This window comes from Athalia rosae, chromosome 8 (genome assembly GCF_917208135.1).
Source record: "Athalia rosae chromosome 8, iyAthRosa1.1, whole genome shotgun sequence".
NCBI lineage: Eukaryota > Metazoa > Arthropoda > Insecta > Hymenoptera > Athaliidae > Athalia > Athalia rosae.
The window spans coordinates 1,595,404-1,616,680 of record NC_064033.1 but is presented as its reverse complement, the minus strand read 5'-3'; the positions used below and the strand labels follow the sequence as shown (position 1 = coordinate 1,616,680).

Genomic DNA, 21,277 nt, shown 5'->3' with positions numbered 1-21,277 from the left:
GTTCGAAGAAATTACCGATCTGATTCCTGAGCCGAAACCCGAACGACCTACCGAAACTGAGGAGGTACGAGAACAAGTCACGGTGACTGAGGAGATAACGCACGAAGGCAAGCCCAAAAAGATCGTGAAGAAGCGCATCGTTCGCAGGAAGGGCAAGAAGCAACAGGTCACCGAGGAAGAGACGGTTGAAGAAGAGGGCAAGGCTCCAGTTACGACTGTGACTGAAAAACCTGTCGAGGAAATACAGTTCGAAGAAATAACCGATCTGATTCCTGAGCCGCAACCCGAACGACCTACCGAAACTGAGGAGGTACGAGAACAAGTCACGGTGACTGAGGAGATAACGCACGAAGGCAAGCCCAAAATGATCGTGAAGAAGCGCATCGTTCGCAGGAAGGGCAAGAAGCAACAGGTCACCGAGGAAGAGACGGTTGAAGAAGAGGGCAAGGCTCCAGTTACGACTGTGACTGAAAAACCTGTCGAGGAAATACAGTTCGAAGAAATTACCGATCTGATTCCTGAGCCGAAACCCGAACGACCTACCGAAACTGAGGAGGTACGAGAACAAGTCACGGTGACTGAGGAGATAACGCACGAAGGCAAGCCCAAAAAGATCGTGAAGAAGCGCATCGTTCGCAGGAAGGGCAAGAAGCAACAGGTCACCGAGGAAGAGACGGTTGAAGAAGAGGGCAAGGCTCCAGTTACGACTGTGACTGAAAAACCTGTCGAGGAAATACAGTTCGAAGAAATTACCGATCTGATTCCTGAGCCGAAACCCGAACGACCTACCGAAACTGAGGAGGTACGAGAACAAGTCACGGTGACTGAGGAGATAACGCACGAAGGCAAGCCCAAAAAGATCGTGAAGAAGCGCATCGTTCGCAGGAAGGGCAAGAAGCAACAGGTCACCGAGGAAGAGACGGTTGAAGAAGAGGGCAAGGCTCCAGTTACGACTGTGACTGAAAAACCTGTCGAGGAAATACAGTTCGAAGAAATCACCGATCTGATTCCTGAGCCGAAACCCGAACGACCTACCGAAACTGAGGAGGTACGAGAACAAGTCACGGTGACTGAGGAGATAACGCACGAAGGCAAGCCCAAAAAGATCGTGAAGAAGCGCATCGTTCGTAGGAAGGGCAAGAAGCAACAGGTCACCGAGGAAGAGACGGTTGAAGAAGAGGGCAAGGCTCCAGTTACGACTGTGACTAAAAAACCTGTCGAGGAAATACAGTTCGAGGAAATCACCGATCTGATTCCTGAGCCGCAACCCGAACGACCTACCGAAACTGAGGAGGTACGAGAACAAGTCACGGTGACTGAGGAGATAACGCACGAAGGCAAGCCCAAAAAGATCGTGAAGAAGCGCATCGTTCGCAGGAAGGGCAAGAAGCAACAGGTCACCGAGGAAGAGACGGTTAAAGAAGAGGGCAAGGCTCCAGTTACGACTGTGACTAAAAAACCTGTCGAGGAAATACAGTTCGAGGAAATCACCGATCTGATTCCTGAGCCGCAACCCGAACGACCTACCGAAACTGAGGAGGTACGAGAACAACTCACGGTGACTGAGGAGATAACGCACGAAGGCAAGCCGAAAAAGATCGTGAAGAAGCGCATCGTTCGCAGGAAGGGCAAGAAGCAACAGGTCACCGAGGAAGAGACGGTTGAAGAAGAGGGCAAGGCTCCAGTTACGACTGTGACTAAAAAACCTGTCGAGGAAATACAGTTCAAAGAAATCACCGATCTGATTCCTGAGCCGCAACCCGAACGACCTACCGAAACTGAGGAGGTACGAGAACAAGTCACGGTGACTGAGGAGATAACGCACGAAGGCAAGCCCAAAAAGATCGTGAAGAAGCGCATCGTTCGCAGGAAGGGCAAAAAGCAACAGGTCACCGAGGAAGAGACGGTTGAAGAAGAGGGCAAGGCTCCAGTTACGACTGTGACTGAAAAACCTGTCGAGGAAATACAGTTCGAAGAAATCACCGATCTGATTCCTGAGCCGAAACCCGAACGACCTACCGAAACTGAGGAGGTACGAGAACAAGTCACGGTGACTGAGGAGATAACGCACGAAGGCAAGCCCAAAAAGATCGTGAAGAAGCGCATCGTTCGCAGGAAGGGCAAGAAGCAACAGGTCACCGAGGAAGAGACGGTTGAAGAAGAGGGCAAGGCTCCAGTTACGACTGTGACTGAAAAACCTGTCGAGGAAATACAGTTCGAAGAAATCACCGATCTGATACCTGAGCCGAAACCCGAACGACCTACCGAAACTGAGGAGGTACGAGAACAAGTCACGGTGACTGAGGAGATAACGCACGAAGGCAAGCCCAAAAAGATCGTGAAGAAGCGCATCGTTCGCAGGAAGGGCAAGAAGCAACAGGTCACCGAGGAAGAGACGGTTGAAGAAGAGGGCAAGGCTCCAGTTACGACTGTGACTGAAAAACCTGTCGAGGAAATACAGTTCGAAGAAATCACCGATCTGATTCCTGAGCCGAAACCCGAACAACCTACCGAAACTGAGGAGGTACGAGAACAAGTCACGGTGACTGAGGAGATAACGCACGAAGGCAAGCCCAAAAAGATCGTGAAGAAGCGCATCGTTCGCAGGAAGGGCAAGAAGCAACAGGTCACCGAGGAAGAGACGGTTGAAGAAGAGGGCAAGGCTCCAGTTACGACTGTGACTGAAAAACCTGTCGAAGAAATACAGTCTGGAGAAACGACAGAAATTCTTCCAGCATCTCAATTAGCTAATGCGAGAGATTCACAGGAACCTGATGTTGAGGAACACAAGCTATTCGGAAAGCAACCAAAATCGAAACTCAAGCCTCAGCCCTCAAGTATTAAAGTCACGGCACAGAAACCGCTCAAACTCAAGATCACGACGCCCGAAATACCCTTGTTCGCTCAAGTCAAGCTGAGAAAGGCTCAACCATCTCAAAAGCCAAAAGATAAAATATCAAAGGTCAAAATTCCTAAAATCATGTTGCGTAGTCGTATCGTTGCTTATGAGTGGCCTCCAAGTATGAAATACCCTGTTATTACCACTATCGAATTCAACTATATCCAAAATGGTATTTTGTCTCGTAACATCGAAGACGCTCTGAAACCCAAGATGATCAAGGGTAAAAAGAGAAAACCATTGGACAAGACTATCACTGAATTGGAAAAGTTGGACTTGGAATTCGATGAATTGAAAAAAGTTCCACTGGAGAAACTAGAAGACAAATCCATCTACGAACGTCAACCAAAGCCTGAAAAACCAGAAGCTTCAAAGCCGCAAAAATTAAAGATCGGTAAAGGTGTCGTTCCGGATAATGCGACTGCGGAAGACGAGAAGGTGACACTCAAAAAGGTCGAAAGATCGGAAGAAAAAACTCCTGAAGAATCAAAACCGGTTTCGAGACAAAAAAAGAAGCCTGAAGAAAGCTCTACCGACAAAGACGTTCGCGAGGGTCCAGCACTTTCACCTTTTCAACCTTATGACATCGGTTTTGACGGAGTCAATCTGGATGAGCGAAAGCCATCACCACTTTCCGACGAGCCCGCACATGAAATGCAGTCGACTGATATGAAGAAGCCGAAGGGAACTTCAGGAGAACCGCATCAGGATACAGAGACGATACCGATCATTCCTGGCGTTCCAACGAATGTTGAACCAGAAGAACAACCTGAAATAAAGTTAAGAAAGTCGCGAGGAGTGAAGCCTGCAGAAGAACCTGAAGTGATTAAGCTAAAACCCTGGAGAAAGCCTGGTCAGCCTCGAGATACTAAATCACCAGATCAGCAACCAATTGCGTTCATGCCGAGAGAGGATGATGTTGTAGAATCAAATGACACTATAACGGCAGTTGACATTGACGAATCCCTTAATGAACATCCTGGAAGGGTCGTTAGGAAGAAAAAGATCAAGAATCTTGAAAAAGAAAAAACAAGTGTGACGAAAGAGGTCACTATGGAGGAAGAGAAAGAAAAACCGGTTACGACTGTGACTGAAAAACCTGTCGAGGAAATACAGTTCGAAGAAATTACCGATCTGATTCCTGAGCCGAAACCCGAACGACCTACCGAAACTGAGGAGGTACGAAAACAAGTCACGGTGACTGAGAAGATAACGCACGAAGGCAAGCCCAAAAAGATCGTGAAGAAGCGCATCGTTCGCAGAAAGGGCAAGAAGCAACAGGTCACCGAGGAAGAGACGGTTGAAGAAGAGGGCAAGGCTCCAGTTACGACTGTGACTGAAAAACCTGTCGAGGAAATACAGTTCGAAAAAATTACCGATTTGATTCCTGAGCCGCAACCCGAACGACCTACCGAAACTGAGGAGGTACGAGAACAAGTCACGGTGACTGAGGAGATAACGCACGAAGGCAAGCCCAAAAAGATCGTGAAGAAGCGCATCGTTCGCAGGAAGGGCAAGAAGCAACAGGTCACCGAGGAAGAGACGGTTGAAGAAGAGGGCAAGGCTCCAGTTACGACTGTGACTGAAAAACCTGTCGAGGAAATACAGTTCGAAGAAATCACCGATCTGATTCCTGAGCCGAAACCCGAACGACCTACCGAAACTGAGGAGGTACGAGAAGAAGTCACGGTGACTGAGGAGATAACGCACGAAGGCAAGCCCAAAAAGATCGTGAAGAAGCGCATCGTTCGCAGGAAGGGCAAGAAGCAACAGGTCACCGAGGAAGAGACGGTTGAAGAAGAGGGCAAGGCTCCAGTTACGACTGTGACTGAAAAACCTGTCGAGGAAATACAGTTCGAAGAAATCACCGATCTGATTCCTGAGCCGAAACCCGAACGACCTACCGAAACTGAGGAGGTACGAGAACAAGTCACGGTGACTGAGGAGATAACGCACGAAGGCAAGCCCAAAAAGATCGTGAAGAAGCGCATCGTTCGCAGGAAGGGCAAGAAGCAACAGGTCACCGAGGAAGAGACGGTTGAAGAAGAGGGCAAGGCTCCAGTTACGACTGTGACTGAAAAACCTGTCGAGGAAATACAGTTCGAAGAAATCACCGATCTGATTCCTGAGCCGAAACCCGAACGACCTACCGAAACTGAGGAGGTACGAGAACAAGTCACGGTGACTGAGGAGATAACGCACGAAGGCAAGCCCAAAAAAATCGTGAAGAAGCGCATCGTTCGCAGGAAGGGCAAGAAGCAACAGGTCACCGAGGAAGAGACGGTTGAAGAAGAGGGCAAGGCTCCAGTTACGACTGTGACTGAAAAACCTGTCGAGGAAATACAGTTCGAAGAAATCACCGATCTGATTCCTGAGCCGAAACCCGAACGACCTACCGAAACTGAGGAGGTACGAGAACAAGTCACGGTGACTGAGGAGATAACGCACGAAGGCAAGCCCAAAAAGATCGTGAAGAAGCGCATCGTTCGCAGGAAGGGCAAGAAGCAACAGGTCACCGAGGAAGAGACGGTTGAAGAAGAGGGCACGGCTTCAGTTACGACTGTGACTGAAAAACCTGTCGAGGAAATACAGTTCGAAAAAATTACCGATTTGATTCCTGAGCCGCAACCCGAACGACCTACCGAAACTGAGGAGGTACGAGAACAAGTCACGGTGACTGAGGAGATAACGCACGAAGGCAAGCCCAAAAAGATCGTGAAGAAGCGCATCGTTCGCAGAAAGGGCAAGAAGCAACAGGTCACCGAGGAAGAGACGGTTGAAGAAGAGGGCAAGGCTCCAGTTACGACTGTGACTGAAAAACCTGTCGAGGAAATACAGTTCGAAGAAATCACCGATCTGATTCCTGAGCCGAAACCCGAACGACCTACCGAAACTGAGGAGGTACGAGAACAAGTCACGGTGACTGAGGAGATAACGCACGAAGGCAAGCCCAAAAAGATCGTGAAGAAGCGCATCGTTCGCAGGAAGGGCAAGAAGCAACAGGTCACCGAGGAAGAGACGGTTGAAGAAGAGGGCAAGGCTTCAGTTACGACTGTGACTGAAAAACCTGTCGAGGAAATACAGTTCGAAAAAATTACCGATTTGATTCCTGAGCCGCAACCCGAACGACCTACCGAAACTGAGGAGGTACGAGAACAAGTCACGGTGACTGAGGAGATAACGCACGAAGGCAAGCCCAAAAAGATCGTGAAGAAGCGCATCGTTCGCAGAAAGGGCAAGAAGCAACAGGTCACCGAGGAAGAGACGGTTGAAGAAGAGGGCAAGGCTCCAGTTACGACTGTGACTGAAAAACCTGTCGAGGAAATACAGTTCGAAGAAATCACCGATCTGATTCCTGAGCCGAAACCCGAACGACCTACCGAAACTGAGGAGGTACGAGAACAAGTCACGGTGACTGAGGAGATAACGCACGAAGGCAAGCCCAAAAAGATCGTGAAGAAGCGCATCGTTCGCAGGAAGGGCAAGAAGCAACAGGTCACGGAGGAAGAGACGGTTGAAGAAGAGGGCAAGGCTCCAGTTACGACTGTGACTGAAAAACCTGTCGAGGAAATACAGTTCGAAGAAATTACCGATCTGATTTCTGAGCCGAAACCCGAACGACCTACCGAAACTGAGGAGGTACGAGAACAAGTCACGGTGACTGAGGAGATAACGCACGAAGGCAAGCCCAAAAAGATCGTGAAGAAGCGCATCGTTCGCAGGAAGGGCAAGAAGCAACAGGTCACCGAGGAAGAGACGGTTGAAGAAGAGGGCAAGGCTCCAGTTACGACTGTGACTGAGAAACCTGTCGAGGAAATACAGTTCGAAGAAATTACCGATCTGATTCCTGAGCCGAGACCCGAACGACCTACCGAAACTGAGGAGGTACGAGAACAAGTCACGGTGACTGAGGAGATAACGCACGAAGGCAAGCCCAAAAAGATCGTGAAGAAGCGCATCGTTCGCAGGAAGGGCAAGAAGCAACAGGTCACCGAGGAAGAGACGGTTGAAGAAGAGGGCAAGGCTCCAGTTACGACTGTGACTGAAAAACCTGTCGAGGAAATACAGTTCGAAGAAATCACCGATCTGATTCCTGAGCCGCAACCCGAACGACCTACCGAAACTGCGGAGGTACGAGAACAAGTCACGGTGACTGAGGAGATAACGCACGAAGGCAAGCCCAAAAAGATCGTGAAGAAGCGCATCGTTCGCAGGAAGGGCAAGAAGCAACAGGTCACCGAGGAAGAGACGGTTGAAGAAGAGGGCAAGGCTCCAGTTACGACTGTGACTGAAAAACCTGTCGAGGAAATACAGTTCGAAGAAATCACCGATCTGATTCCTGAGCCGCAACCCGAACGACCTACCGAAACTGAGGAGGTACGAGAACAAGTCACGGTGACTGAGGAGATAACGCACGAAGGCAAGCCCAAAAAGATCGTGAAGAAGCGCATCGTTCGCAGGAAGGGCAAAAAGCAACAGGTCACCGAGGAAGAGACGGTTGAAGAAGAGGGCAAGGCTCCAGTTACGACTGTGACTGAAAAACCTGTCGAGGAAATACAGTTCGAAGAAATCACCGATCTGATTCCTGAGCCGAAACCCGAACGACCTACCGAAACTGAGGAGGTACGAGAACAAGTCACGGTGACTGAGGAGATAACGCACGAAGGCAAGCCCAAAAAGATCGTGAAGAAGCGCATCGTTCGCAGAAAGGGCAAGAAGCAACAGGTCACCGAGGAAGAGACGGTTGAAGAAGAGGGCAAGGCTCCAGTTACGACTGTGACTGAAAAACCTGTCGAGGAAATACAGTTCGAAGAAATCACCGATCTGATTCCCGAGCCGAAACCCGAACGACCTACCGAAACTGAGGAGGTACGAGAACAAGTCACGGTGACTGAGGAGATAACGCACGAAGGCAAGCCCAAAAAGATCGTGAAGAAGCGCATCGTTCGCAGGAAGGGCAAGAAGCAACAGGTCACCGAGGAAGAGACGGTTGAAGAAGAGGGCAAGGCTCCAGTTACGACTGTGACTGAGAAACCTGTCGAGGAAATACAGTTCGAAGAAATTACCGATCTGATTCCTGAGCCGAGACCCGAACGACCTACCGAAACTGAGGAGGTACGAGAACAAGTCACGGTGACTGAGGAGATAACGCACGAAGGCAAGCCCAAAAAGATCGTGAAGAAGCGCATCGTTCGCAGGAAGGGCAAGAAGCAACAGGTCACCGAGGAAGAGACGGTTGAAGAAGAGGGCAAGGCTCCAGTTACGACTGTGACTGAAAAACCTGTCGAGGAAATACAGTTCGAAGAAATCACCGATCTGATTCCTGAGCCGAAACCCGAACGACCTACCGAAACTGAGGAGGTACGAGAACAAGTCACGGTGACTGAGGAGATAACGCACGAAGGCAAGCCCAAAAAGATCGTGAAGAAGCGCATCGTTCGCAGGAAGGGCAAGAAGCAACAGGTCACCGAGGAAGAGACGGTTGAAGAAGAGGGCAAGGCTCCAGTTACGACTGTGACTGAGAAACCTGTCGAGGAAATACAGTTCGAAGAAATTACCGATCTGATTCCTGAGCCGAGACCCGAACGACCTACCGAAACTGAGGAGGTACGAGAACAAGTCACGGTGACTGAGGAGATAACGCACGAAGGCAAGCCCAAAAAGATCGTGAAGAAGCGCATCGTTCGCAGGAAGGGCAAGAAGCAACAGGTCACCGAGGAAGAGACGGTTGAAGAAGAGGGCAAGGCTCCAGTTACGACTGTGACTGAAAAACCTGTCGAGGAAATACAGTTCGAAGAAATCACCGATCTGATTCCTGAGCCGCAACCCGAACGACCTACCGAAACTGAGGAGGTACGAGAACAAGTCACGGTGACTGAGGAGATAACGCACGAAGGCAAGCCCAAAAAGATCGTGAAGAAGCGCATCGTTCGCAGGAAGGGCAAAAAGCAACAGGTCACCGAGGAAGAGACGGTTGAAGAAGAGGGCAAGGCTCCAGTTACGACTGTGACTGAAAAACCTGTCGAGGAAATACAGTTCGAAGAAATCACCGATCTGATTCCTGAGCCGAAACCCGAACGACCTACCGAAACTGAGGAGGTACGAGAACAAGTCACGGTGACTGAGGAGATAACGCACGAAGGCAAGCCCAAAAAGATCGTGAAGAAGCGCATCGTTCGCAGAAAGGGCAAGAAGCAACAGGTCACCGAGGAAGAGACGGTTGAAGAAGAGGGCAAGGCTCCAGTTACGACTGTGACTGAAAAACCTGTCGAGGAAATACAGTTCGAAGAAATCACCGATCTGATTCCTGAGCCGAAACCCGAACGACCTACCGAAACTGAGGAGGTACGAGAACAAGTCACGGTGACTGAGGAGATAACGCACGAAGGCAAGCCCAAAAAGATCGTGAAGAAGCGCATCGTTCGCAGGAAGGGCAAGAAGCAACAGGTCACCGAGGAAGAGACGGTTGAAGAAGAGGGCAAGGCTCCAGTTACGACTGTGACTGAAAAACCTGTCGAGGAAATACAGTTCGAAGAAATCACCGATCTGATTCCTGAGCCGAAACCCGAACGACCTACCGAAACTGAGGAGGTACGAGAACAAGTCACGGTGACTGAGGAGATAACGCACGAAGGCAAGCCCAAAAAGATCGTGAAGAAGCGCATCGTTCGCAGGAAGGGCAAGAAGCAACAGGTCACCGAGGAAGAGACGGTTGAAGAAGAGGGCAAGGCTCCAGTTACGACTGTGACTGAAAAACCTGTCGAGAAAATACAGTTCGAAGAAATCACCGATCTGATTCCTGAGCCGAAACCCGAACAACCTACCGAAACTGAGGAGGTACGAGAACAAGTCACGGTGACTGAGGAGATAACGCACGAAGGCAAGCCCAAAAAGATCGTGAAGAAGCGCATCGTTCGCAGGAAGGGCAAGAAGCAACAGGTCACCGAGGAAGAGACGGTTGAAGAAGAGGGCAAGGCTCCAGTTACGACTGTGACTGAAAAACCTGTCGAAGAAATACAGTCTGAAGAAACGACAGAAACTCTTCCAGCATCTCAATTAGCTAATGCGAGAGATTCACAGGAACCTGATGTTGAGGAACACAAGCTATTCGGAAAGCAACCAAAATCGAAACTCAAGCCTCAGCCCTCAAGTATTAAAGTCACGGCACAGAAACCGCTCAAACTCAAGATCACGACGCCCGAAATACCCTTGTTCGCTCAAGTCAAGCTGAGAAAGGCTCAACCATCTCAAAAGCCAAAAGATAAAATATCAAAGGTCAAAATTCCTAAAATCATGTTGCGTAGTCGTATCGTTGCTTATGAGTGGCCTCCAAGTATGAAATACCCTGTTATTACCACTATCGAATTCAACTATATCCAAAATGGTATTTTGTCTCGTAACATCGAAGACGCTCTGAAACCCAAGATGATCAAGGGTAAAAAGAGAAAACCATTGGACAAGACTATCACCGAATTGGAAAAGTTGGACTTGGAATTCGATGAATTGAAAAAAGTTCCACTGGAGAAACTAGAAGACAAATCCATCTACGAACGTCAACCAAAGCCTGAAAAACCAGAAGCTTCAAAGCCGCAAAAATTAAAGATCGGTAAAGGTGTCGTTCCGGATAATGCGACTGCGGAAGACGAGAAGGTGACACTCAAAAAGGTCGAAAGATCGGAAGAAAAAACTCCTGAAGAATCAAAACCGGTTTCGAGACAAAAAAAGAAGCCTGAAAAAAGCTCTACCGACAAAGACGTTCGCGAGGGTCCAGCACTTTCACCTTTTCAACCTTATGACATTGGCTTCGACAAACCTGATCTTGAAGATAGAGAGTCCGTGCCGAATCTAGAATTGGATGAGATCGCATCAAAAGCAGGTGACAAGAAGAAGCCGAAGCGCAAGCTGCCGAAAAAAGAGCAAGATAACGAGTCCATACCAATTATTCCTGGTGTTTCAAAGGAAGGAGATGCCGAAAAATTACCCGACGTTAAATTCAAAATTGCTACAGGTCCCAAGCCCGAAGTTGAACCAGAGATCATAAAACTCAAGCCCTGGAGGAAGTCGGACCAACCCAAAGATGAAAATACGCCCGACGACAAACCCATCGGTTTTACACCTACGGATGATGATGTTACGGAAGTTGTTCATACCGTTACATCAGTACACCTAGAAGAGTCTCCCGATAAGGTACCAAAGAAGATAATCAAGAAGAAAATTATCAAGCAGCATAAAAAAGAGAAGCCAACCGTGACTGAAGTAATCACCGTTGAAGAAGGGGACAATGTGCCGGTCACCACCGTTACTGTACAAGACCTACCAGTTGATGAAACGACAACAGTATTCGATGAACCTGATACCCAACATCAGCCAGCAATAATTGAAGAAGTTAATGAAGAAATTAAGGTGACTCAAACGATCACTGAAGAAGGACGACCGAAAAAGGTCACGCGAAAACGTATCGACAAAACACAGGGGGGTCAGCGGAAAATTACAGAGGAAGTTACTATTGAGGAAGAAGGTAAAGAGGCGTCTACTTCGATAACTACGGTCTCCGATGACACAATACCACTTACACAAAAAAAACCGAAACACACAAAACCGAAACCACTCAAAGATGCCGAACAGAAGACCGAAGGTAAGCGTTCTCCTAAAAATACTTTTTCGGTCAGCTCATGCAAAATACGCCCCTCCTTGGAAATTTTCGACTTCTATTTCGTGCATAGGATGCTTTCACAATTAGTGAATTATTGTGAATTCACTTCCCCGAATCTCTGGATACGACGTTACATCTTGACACCTCGACCTATGGCTGTTTACAAGATTGAATCATAAAATTCCCATCGCTTGCATACATTAGATACAACAGTAACAAGTTACATGATACAATTCCGTAAATGTCAGTTGCATGTTATTTTGACCATTGCAATTTATACTTCAATACATCGTTCCACGTTGATGGAACAAGATCATTGCTGAGACTTAACTCTACAAATCAGTCACCATTAATTATTAGCTCACGAACGACTTTTTATGTCATGAAGACGTTTCATCAAGTATATCAAATATTTGATGCTTTAATCAACTAGACAGTATTTTATCTAAATTCACGACGATACCGTAACTATCTCGTGCTAAATAATCACATCTTCCTATTATTTCGCAGGTGAAACTGAACAAATTCTTATTGAGGTGAGTTCAATGCTTTAGGTATCAAATGAAGGTTTTCTAGATCATATACCTGAATCGATTTTTTTTTAATAGGAAATCCATGAAAAACCACGAGACATCGAGGACGAGAAACTACCAAAATCTGATCTACAAAAGGTAGATATCATCGAAATCACGGAAGTCGCTGTTGAAGAAGCACCAGAGTCATCGCCGGTCAAAAAACATACGGATGAAGAAGAAGAAACTGAAACTGTGGAAACTGAAACGAAGAAAATAACAAAAAAGAAGAAAAAGAAGCCGAGCAAAGATGTAGGTCCTGAAAAATTGGTCGAACTCGTGGATGAGCCAACGAAAAAAATAAATAAAAAGGAGATGGTTTTCGTGGAGGGTGATGATATACCGGAAGAAATCATTGACGATATCGTAGTTGAGAAACCTTCGAAGAAGAAAGCGAAACCAATTGTCGAAGAATTGGAAACTATTCAAATAACAAAAATAGATGTGTTCAAGGGACCGAAAGAAGAGCCTGTTGAACAATCGGTTACCACGGAAGAAGAAATTATCGAAATCGTAGAAACGCCGACAAAAAAAATAATCAGACGAAAGAAGAAGCCTACTGATAAACCTGTTTCTGAAGATGTTATCGAAGAAATCATCGAAAAACCTATGGAAGAGGTGAGTATCATGGAAGAACAGCAGATAGTCGAAATCGTGGAAACACCTACGAGAAAAGTGATTAAGAAGAAGAAAGCTATTACTGGTGAAGATGGGATACTTCAAGAGGTCGTTGAAGAAATTGTAATTGATAAACTTGAAGAAAGAAAAGCTCAAACTATAACTGAAACTCGGGAAGGGATCGAAGTCACAGAGGTCGTCCTCGGAATATCTGAACATCACTTACCTAACGTGGAAAAACCTGTCGAAGAAGTACCAAAAACGGTGCTAGACGAACTAGACAGCGTAAAAATAACTGAAGTGGCTGTAGCAAAAGCACCAAAGAAGAAGAAGAAGCCAAAGTCTGTCGACAATGTGCAGACCGATGAAGTTGCCCAAGCGATGACTCCTGAGAAGCCTGAAGAAGCACAGGCCACTGTAGATGTTATTCCCAAGGATAGTATTGAGACGACAGAAGTGATCGTTGAAACGTCTACCGAGGAATTACCCCTAGATGAAAAACCAGATCGAGAAACAGCAGTCTCGGTAGAAGAACAGCCAGTTAAAGCTGAGATCAGTGAAGTAACTACTAAAAAGGCACCGAAGAAGAAGAAAAAGCATACCACCACAGAAGAGATCCAGCCTACAGAAGTTGTCGAGGACATCACCGTCGAAGAATCGAAGATTGAAGAAGCTGTCACCGATATCTGTGCTCAGGAAAGCATCGAGACAACTGAAATTATCCTTGGAACGACTACCGCCGAATTACCAGAAGAAAAAAGACCTGATGGAAAGAAAGTGGACGTTACTATGGAGGACGATCGAGACATCGCCAAAATTACCGAAGTACCTCTGAAGAAGGCCCTTCCCAAAAAGAAGAAATCCAAAGTCGCCGAAGATTTACAACCTGACGAAGTTGTCGAGGATATAACACCGGATAGACCGAAGGAAGAAAAAGCATCCGGAGATATTCTGTCGGAGGAAAGTATCGTAATAACTGAGGTAGTCCCTGAGTCATCTACACAAGATTTGCCTGAAGACAGAGAACCCGATCAGGAAACAGCTGTTACAGTCGAAGATAAGCCAAACGAAGTTGAAGTCACTCAAGTAGCTGTCAAAAAGCCATCAAAGAAGAAGAAGAAACCGATAATCTCTGAAGCAGTCCAGCCTGACGAGGTTGTCGATGAAATGCCCTCGGAAGTATCGAAGACAGATAAGGCTCTCGAAGAAATCATCTCCCAAGAAAGTATCGAAACTACTGAAATAGTTCTTGGTAGATCTGCCGAGGGATTACCAGAGGACAAACAACCAGACCAACAAACTGCTATTCCGGTGAAAGACGAGCTAGATAAAGCTACTGTCACTGAAGTCACTGCAAAGAAAGCTCCCAAGAAAAAGAAGAAACACACGACAACAGAAGACGTACAACCCACCGAGGTTGTGGAAGAATTGGTTACCGAAGAATCAAATACAGAAAAAGCTACCAAGGATATACTTACCCAAGAAAGCATCGAAGCTACTGAAGTAATTCTTGCAATATCTGCGCAGGAATTACCCGAAGAAAAGACATTCGACGTGGAAGCCGCTACGCCAGTAGATGAAGAAACACAAAACATCAAGATAACGGAGGTAACCGTGAAAAAGGCACCGCAGAAGAAGAAAAAATCGAAAACTGTCGACGAGGTACATCCTGATGAAATTGTCGAAACAATAACATCTGATAAGCCTGAAGGACAACAGGCAACGGAAGATGTGGTCGTTGAAGAGAGCATCGGGACAACAGAAGTGATTCTTGGATCATCTACCGAGGTGTTACCGGAAGACGAAAAACCAGATCTCGGAATAGCTGTACCGGTGAAAGACCAACTAGATAAAGTTGATACTACTGAAGTGACTGTAAAGAAAGCTCCCAAGAAGAAGAAGAAATCAAAGACTGTCGACGATGTGCAGCCCGAAGAAGTAACCGAAGCAATAACCCCGGAGAAACCTCAAGAAGCCCAGGCAACTGAAGATGTTATTCCTAAGGAAAGTATTGAGACAACAGAGGTGATCGTTGGTGCGTCTACCGAGGAATTACCCCAAAACGAAAAACCAGATCAAGAAACAGCAGTCTCGGTAGAAGAACGGCCGAGTAAAGTGGAGATCAATGAAGTAACTACCAAAAAGGCACCGAAGAAGAAGAAGAAGCATACGATCACAGAAGAGATGCAACCCACTGAGACTGTGGAAGAAATAACAATCGCAGAATCAAAAACAGAGGAAGCTGTTACAGACATCCTTCCCCATGAAAGCGTCGAATCAACGGAAGTAGTGCTGGAAACATCTACTGCTGAGTTACCCGCGGATAAAATACCTGACCAGCAAGCTAAAATGACGGTACAGGAACGAGATACTGCGAAAATTCCGAAAAAGACTCGCCAAACGACCAACGCATCAAGAGTTACCGAAGATTTGCCACTTGAAGAGGTCGCGGAGGATATAACTTCTGATAAACCGAGGGAGGAGAAAGTTATCGAAAATATTTTGCCGAAAGAAAGCGTCGAAACATCCGAGGTGATACTTGGATCGTCAACTCAAGACTTGCCCGAAGATAAAAAGCCCGATTCAGGAGAAGCGGTTCGCGTAGAAGAGAAGCCAGATGAAATTAAGATCACTGAAGTGGACGTTAAGAAGCCGTCCAAATCCAAAAAGAAGCCAACTTCCGAAAAAGTACAGCCTGATGAAGTTGTAAGCGAGATACCCGACGAAACATCTGCGGCGGATAAAGCCATTGCAAATGTCATTCCACAAGAAAGTGTCGAAACAACTGAGGTCATTCTTGGAACATCTACCCAGGAATTACCTGTCGACAAACAACCAGACGAAGAAACAGCCATCCTTGTGAAAGATCAGCCAGAAAAGGTCGACGTCAGTGAAGTGAAAACCAAGAAGGCGCCAAAGAAGAAAAACAAATCGAAAACTGTCGAAGATGAACAGCCCGATGAAATTGTCCAAGTGATAACAACTGAACAACCTGAAGAAATACAGGCAACTGAGAGCATTCTTCCACATGAGAGTATGGAAACAACTGAGGTCATCCCTGTATCATTTACGGAAGAATTGTCTGATGATAAGAAACCTAATCAGGAGGAAGCTGTTCCGGTGGAAGACGTACTGGAGCATGTAGAGACCACCGACGTGAAGATAAAAAGAGCACCTCAGAAGAAGAAGAAGGCTATCACTTCTGAAGAGAAACAGACCGACGAAGTTCTAGAAAAATTAATCCCTGACGTGCCCGATCAGGCGAAAGCAACGGAAGAAGTTCTTTATCAAGAAAGTATCGATGCGACTGAAGTTGTCATCGGAGCTTCTACAGAAGAATTACCTAAAGATGAGAAACCTGGTATGGAGATTGCTGAAACGTTGGAAGAAAAACCAGAAACAATTCAGATTACCGAACCGAGCGTTAAGAAAGCACCTCAAAAGAAGAAAAAACCTAAATCTGTCGAGTTGACCGAGCCACTCGAAGATACTAAAGATATGGTGCCTGAAAAACCAAAATCAGAGAACGCCACTATGGATATTTCACCCAAACAAAGTATCGAGGTATCTGAGATCATTCTTGATTCAACGGTAGAAAAAACACCTGAGGATAAGAAACCTAATGAAGAAGTTGCTATACCATTGGAAGAACAGTTGAACGAAGTCGTTGTTAGTGAAGTTACTGTGAAAAAAGTACCCAAAAAGAAAGTCTCACACAGTGAAAGTGATGAGACTAAACAAGAACTGGTTCCGAACACTGAACAAGAACAAAAACCTGAGGAAACAGTCACTGTTGAGCAGACTGGAAAAATACCCACAAAGAAAGTAGTTAAAAAGAAAGTAAAGAAAACAATCCCTAAAAAAGAAGAAATTGAATGGGTGGAACCGGAGCCATATGAAAGACCCATCCTCGAACCGATGCCGGAGAAAATTGAATGGCAACCTACTAAGAAAAAAGAGAAAAAGGGGTTGCCATCAAAGTTACAAAAATTGGTGCCACAGAAAATTGAACGAACAGAAGCAAAACAACCGACCAAACTGAGATTTTCACAACCTAATGAAGAGCAGCCTCAATTCGCTACTATTAAATTGAAAAAGGCAACGGTTGTCCAGAAGAAGGAAGTAAAAAGCGTTGAACTTCCAAAGGTACTACTTCGTAGTCGCATTCTCTTTGTAGGTGATTATCCACCTGAATTACAAAAACCGAAGATCGAAGAATTTGAAATCAATCCCGTCCAGTGTGGAATCTTATCCAGGAATACAAAAGAAGCACTCAAGGTCTTGAAGACCAAACATAAAAAGCTTAGATTCGCAGACAAGGAAGAAGTGGATCTGGAAAAGTTAGATAAAGAATTTGAAGAACTGAAAAAGGTACCGTTGGAGGAGATTGAGGATAAATCCATCTACGAAAGGCAACCAAAGAAGCCAAAGGAACTACCAAAAGAACCTCAACCACTCAAAGTTGGTAAAGGTAAGGTTTTACAACCAGAGGACGAAACACCTGAAGAAATTAAATTGAAGAAAATACCAGAGAAGAAAACTGAAGATGTTGAAGAACTGCAGAAAAAGCCGACTAAAAAAGAAGAAACCGAAGATGTTCCTGGCAAGAAGAAAACTGAGCCATTACCAGCGTTGAAGACTGAACCATTCCAACCGCTTGACTTTGAACAGCCGGAAATCGAAAAATACGTCCCCGAAAAACTTGAACATCCTGAAAAGCCTACACCTGAACTCGAACAAAAACGGCCGGAAAAGCCGAAGAAAAAGAAACCAGAACAAGATATAGAACAAATTATACCGGTGAAGGGAAAACCAAAAGAGGATGAACCGGAAGAACAGCCTGAAGTTAAATTTAGAATACCATCTTCTGAAAAGCCTGAAGAAGAACCAGAAACTATTACATTGAAAGGATGGAAAAAGGACAAGCCTACGGATGAGGGCGAGAAAGAGCATCCGGCTGAGTTGAGCCTAGGAGAAATGCCTTCGCAGAAACAGCCGGAAGAAGTTCCTGAGAAAATAGTTGTGAAGAAGAAATCAAAAAAGAAGCCTGTCGAAGAAGAGGTGACGATCAAGAAGCCCGTTCCTGCAGAAGAAGCGACAAAAGAACCGGAAGAAGTCTCGCAGGAAGTTGTTCTGAAAAAGAAACCAAAGAAGAAGCCTGTCGAAGAAGAGGCCAGCGATGAGGTGACGATCAAGAAGCCTGTCCCTGCAGAAGAAAAGAAAGAAGAACCGGAAGAAGTCTCGCAGGAAGTTGTTCTGAAAAAGAAACCAAAGAAGAAGCCTGTCGAAGAAGAGGCCAGCGATGAGGTGACGATCAAGAAGCCTGTCCCTGCAGAAGAAAAGACAGAAGAACCGGAAGAAGTCTCGCAGGAAGTTGTTCTGAAAAAGAAACCAAAGAAGAAGCCTGTCGAAGAAGAGGCCAGCGATGAGGTGACGATCAAGAAGCCTGTCCCTGCAGAAGAAAAGACAGAAGAACCGGAAGAAGTCTCGCAGGAAGTTGTTCCGAAAAAGAAACCAAAGAAGAAGCCTGTCGAAGAAGAGGCCAGCGATAAGGTGACGATCAAGAAGCCTGTCTCTGCAGAAGAAAAGACAGAAGAACCGGAAGAAGTCTCGCAGGAAGTTGTTCTGAAAAAGAAACCAAAGAAGAAGCCTGTCGAAGAAGAGGCCAGCGATGAGGTGACGATCAAGAAGCCTGTCCCTGCAGAAGAAAAGAAAGAAGAACCGGAAGAAGTCTCGCAGGAAGTTGTTCTGAAAAAGAAACCAAAGAAGAAGCCTGTCGAAGAAGAGGCCAGCGATGAGGTGACGATCAAGAAGCCTGTCCCTGCAGAAGAAAAGAAAGAAGAACCGGAAGAAGTCTCGCAGGAAGTTGTTCTGAAAAAGAAACCAAAGAAGAAGCCTGTCGAAGAAGAGGCCAGCGATGAGGTGACGATCAAGAAGCCTGTCCCTGCAGAAGAAAAGAAAGAAGAACCGGAAGAAGTCTCGCAGGAAGTTGTTCTGAAAAAGAAACCAAAGAAGAAGCCTGTCGAAGAAGAGGCCAGCGATGAGGTGACGATCAAGAAGCCTGTCCCTGCAGAAGAAAAGACAGAAGAACCGGAAGAAGTCTCGCAGGAAGTTGTTCTGAAAAAGAAACCAAAGAAGAAGCCTGTCGAAGAAGAGGCCAGCGATGAGGTGACGATCAAGAAGCCTGTCCCTGCAGAAGAAAAGACAGAAGAACCGGAAGAAGTCTCGCAGGAAGTTGTTCTGAAAAAGAAACCAAAGAAGAAGCCTGTCGAAGAAGAGGCCAGCGATGAGGTGACGATCAAGAAGCCTGTCCCTGCAGAAGAAAAGACAGAAGAACCGGAAGAAGTCTCGCAGGAAGTTGTTCTGAAAAAGAAACCAAAGAAGAAGCCTGTCGAAGAAGAGGCCAGCGATGAGGTGACGATCAAGAAGCCTGTCCCTGCAGAAGAAAAGACAGAAGAACCGGAAGAAGTCTCGCAGGAAGTTGTTCTGAAAAAGAAACCAAAGAAGAAGCCTGTCGAAGAAGAGGCCAGCGATGAGGTGACGATCAAGAAGCCTGTCCCTGCAGAAGAAAAGATAGAAGAACCGGAAGAAGTCTCGCAGGAAGTTGTTCTGAAAAAGAAACCAAAGAAGAAGCCTGTCGAAGAAGAGGCCAGCAATGAGGTGACGATCAAGAAGCCTGTCCCTGCAGAAGAAAAGACAGAAGAACCGGAAGAAGTCTCGCAGGAAGTTGTTCTGAAAAAGAAACCAAAGAAGAAGCCTGTCGAAGAAGAGGCCAGCGATGAGGTGACGATCAAGAAGCCTGTCCCTGCAGAAGAAAAGAAAGAAGAACCGGAAGAAGTCTCGCAGGAAGTTGTTCTGAAAAAGAAACCAAAGAAGAAGCCTGTCGAAGAAGAGGCCAGCGATGAGGTGACGATCAAGAAGCCTGTCCCTGCAGAAGAAAAGACAGAAGAACCGGAAGAAGTCTCGCAGGAAGTTGTTCTGAAAAAGAAACCAAAGAAGAAGCCTGTCGAAGAAGAGGCCAGCGATGAGGTGACGATCAAGAAGCCTGTCCCTGCAGAAGAAAAGAAAGAAGAACCGGAAGAAGTCTCGCAGGAAGTTGTTCTGAAGAAGAAACCAAAGAAGAAGCCTGTCGAAGAAGAGGCCAGCGATGAGGTGACGATCAAGAAGCCTGTCCCTGCAGAAGAAAAGAAAGAAGAACCGGAAGAAGTCTCGCAGGAAGTTGTTCTGAAAAAGAAACCAAAGAAGAAGCCTGTCGAAGAAGAGGCCAGCGATGAGGTGACGATCAAGAAGCCTGTCCCTGCAGAAGAAAAGACAGAAGAACCGGAAGAAGTCTCGCAGGAAGTTGTTCTGAAAAAGAAACCAAAGAAGAAGCCTGTCGAAGAAGAGGCCAGCGATGAGGTGACGATCAAGAAGCCTGTCCCTGCAGAAGAAAAGAAAGAAGAACCGGAAGAAGTCTCGCAGGAAGTTGTTCTGAAAAAGAAACCAAAGAAGAAGCCTGTCGAAGAAGAGGCCAGCGATGAGGTGACGATCAAGAAGCCTGTCCCTGCAGAAGAAAAGACAGAAGAACCGGAAGAAGTCTCGCAGGAAGTTGTTCTGAAAAAGAAACCAAAGAAGAAGCCTGTCGAAGAAGAAGCTAGTGACGAAATAACTATCAAAAAGCCTGTCATTGAAGACATATCCGAAGAGTTCACAATTAAGAAGAAATCTCATAGAAAGGGCTCAGCTGTGGTAGAAGTAGAAGATACTCAAGTCACAATAAAAAGATCCCCGAAATCTTCTCAACCTGACGAAGAAGAGGTCTCTGGTGACATAATTATCAAAAGAAAAACTACGAAAAAAACATCCGACGAAGCGGCTGACACACTAACGATAGAAAAACATGAAGAACCTGAGGACGTCCAAGCTGATGAAGAAATCGTTGAAGAATTCACGATCAAAAGAAAACCACCTAAAAAGATGCCAAAACCAATTGAAGAAATCTACGAAGACGTCACTCTTCGTAAACTTCGACCGAAGCGAAAGCCAAGACCAGACGTAAGAGAGGTCACTGAAGTGGAGAATGTTACTTTCCGACCTAGATCAACGAAGACTAAAGAAGATGTTGAACAAGAGTTCAAGATCTCTTTGAATACCTACGAGGAAGAAGACATCACGATGTCGGGTAAAGTTCGACTGAAACCAAAGCAACGCCCATTGACATATTCCGAAGAAACAGGCGAGGAAACTATCAGAATTATGCAAGAAGTCGAGGATGAAGGCGGGCCGATCATCGAAGAGATTATCGACGATAGCGATGAAGACGTGAAGGATGAGTACAGCGTAGAGGAACTCGAAGTAGACGAGTTCAATTTACCACTAAGACGAAAGACAAAGAAGAAGCCCCGACCTTATTCGGTTGAAGAAATTGAAGAGGATGATGTGAACATAAAATTACAGCGAGACCGAAAGTATTCTTATGAAGAAACAGACGAGTCATTGGCGATGAAGTTGAAACCGAAGAGACGCATGTCCACCTATGACGAAGGTTTGAAAAAA

The 21,277-nt window shown here is 46.2% G+C and overlaps 1 protein-coding gene and 1 long non-coding RNA gene across 4 annotated transcripts in view; one reads left to right on the top strand and one right to left on the bottom strand.

The window, feature by feature from the left end:
* The window catches only part of LOC105687949 (titin), a 61,000-nt gene that overhangs the window by 31,028 nt on the left and 8,695 nt on the right, over nucleotides 1-21,277 (top strand). For all 3 annotated transcript variants that reach the window (XM_048659763.1, XM_048659764.1, XM_048659762.1), the window contains 2 exons: nucleotides 12,063-12,088; nucleotides 12,161-21,266. In XM_048659763.1, the coding sequence (XP_048515720.1) occupies nucleotides 12,063-12,088; nucleotides 12,161-21,266 (9,132 nt within the window). The remainder of the gene's footprint in view (nucleotides 1-12,062; nucleotides 12,089-12,160; nucleotides 21,267-21,277) is intronic.
* Nucleotides 7,619-9,985, bottom strand: LOC125502093. The gene is made up of 2 exons (XR_007279932.1): nucleotides 9,903-9,985; nucleotides 7,619-7,688 (listed from the first exon to the last, which is right to left on the bottom strand). It is a non-coding gene; the product is annotated as an uncharacterized LOC125502093 (long non-coding RNA).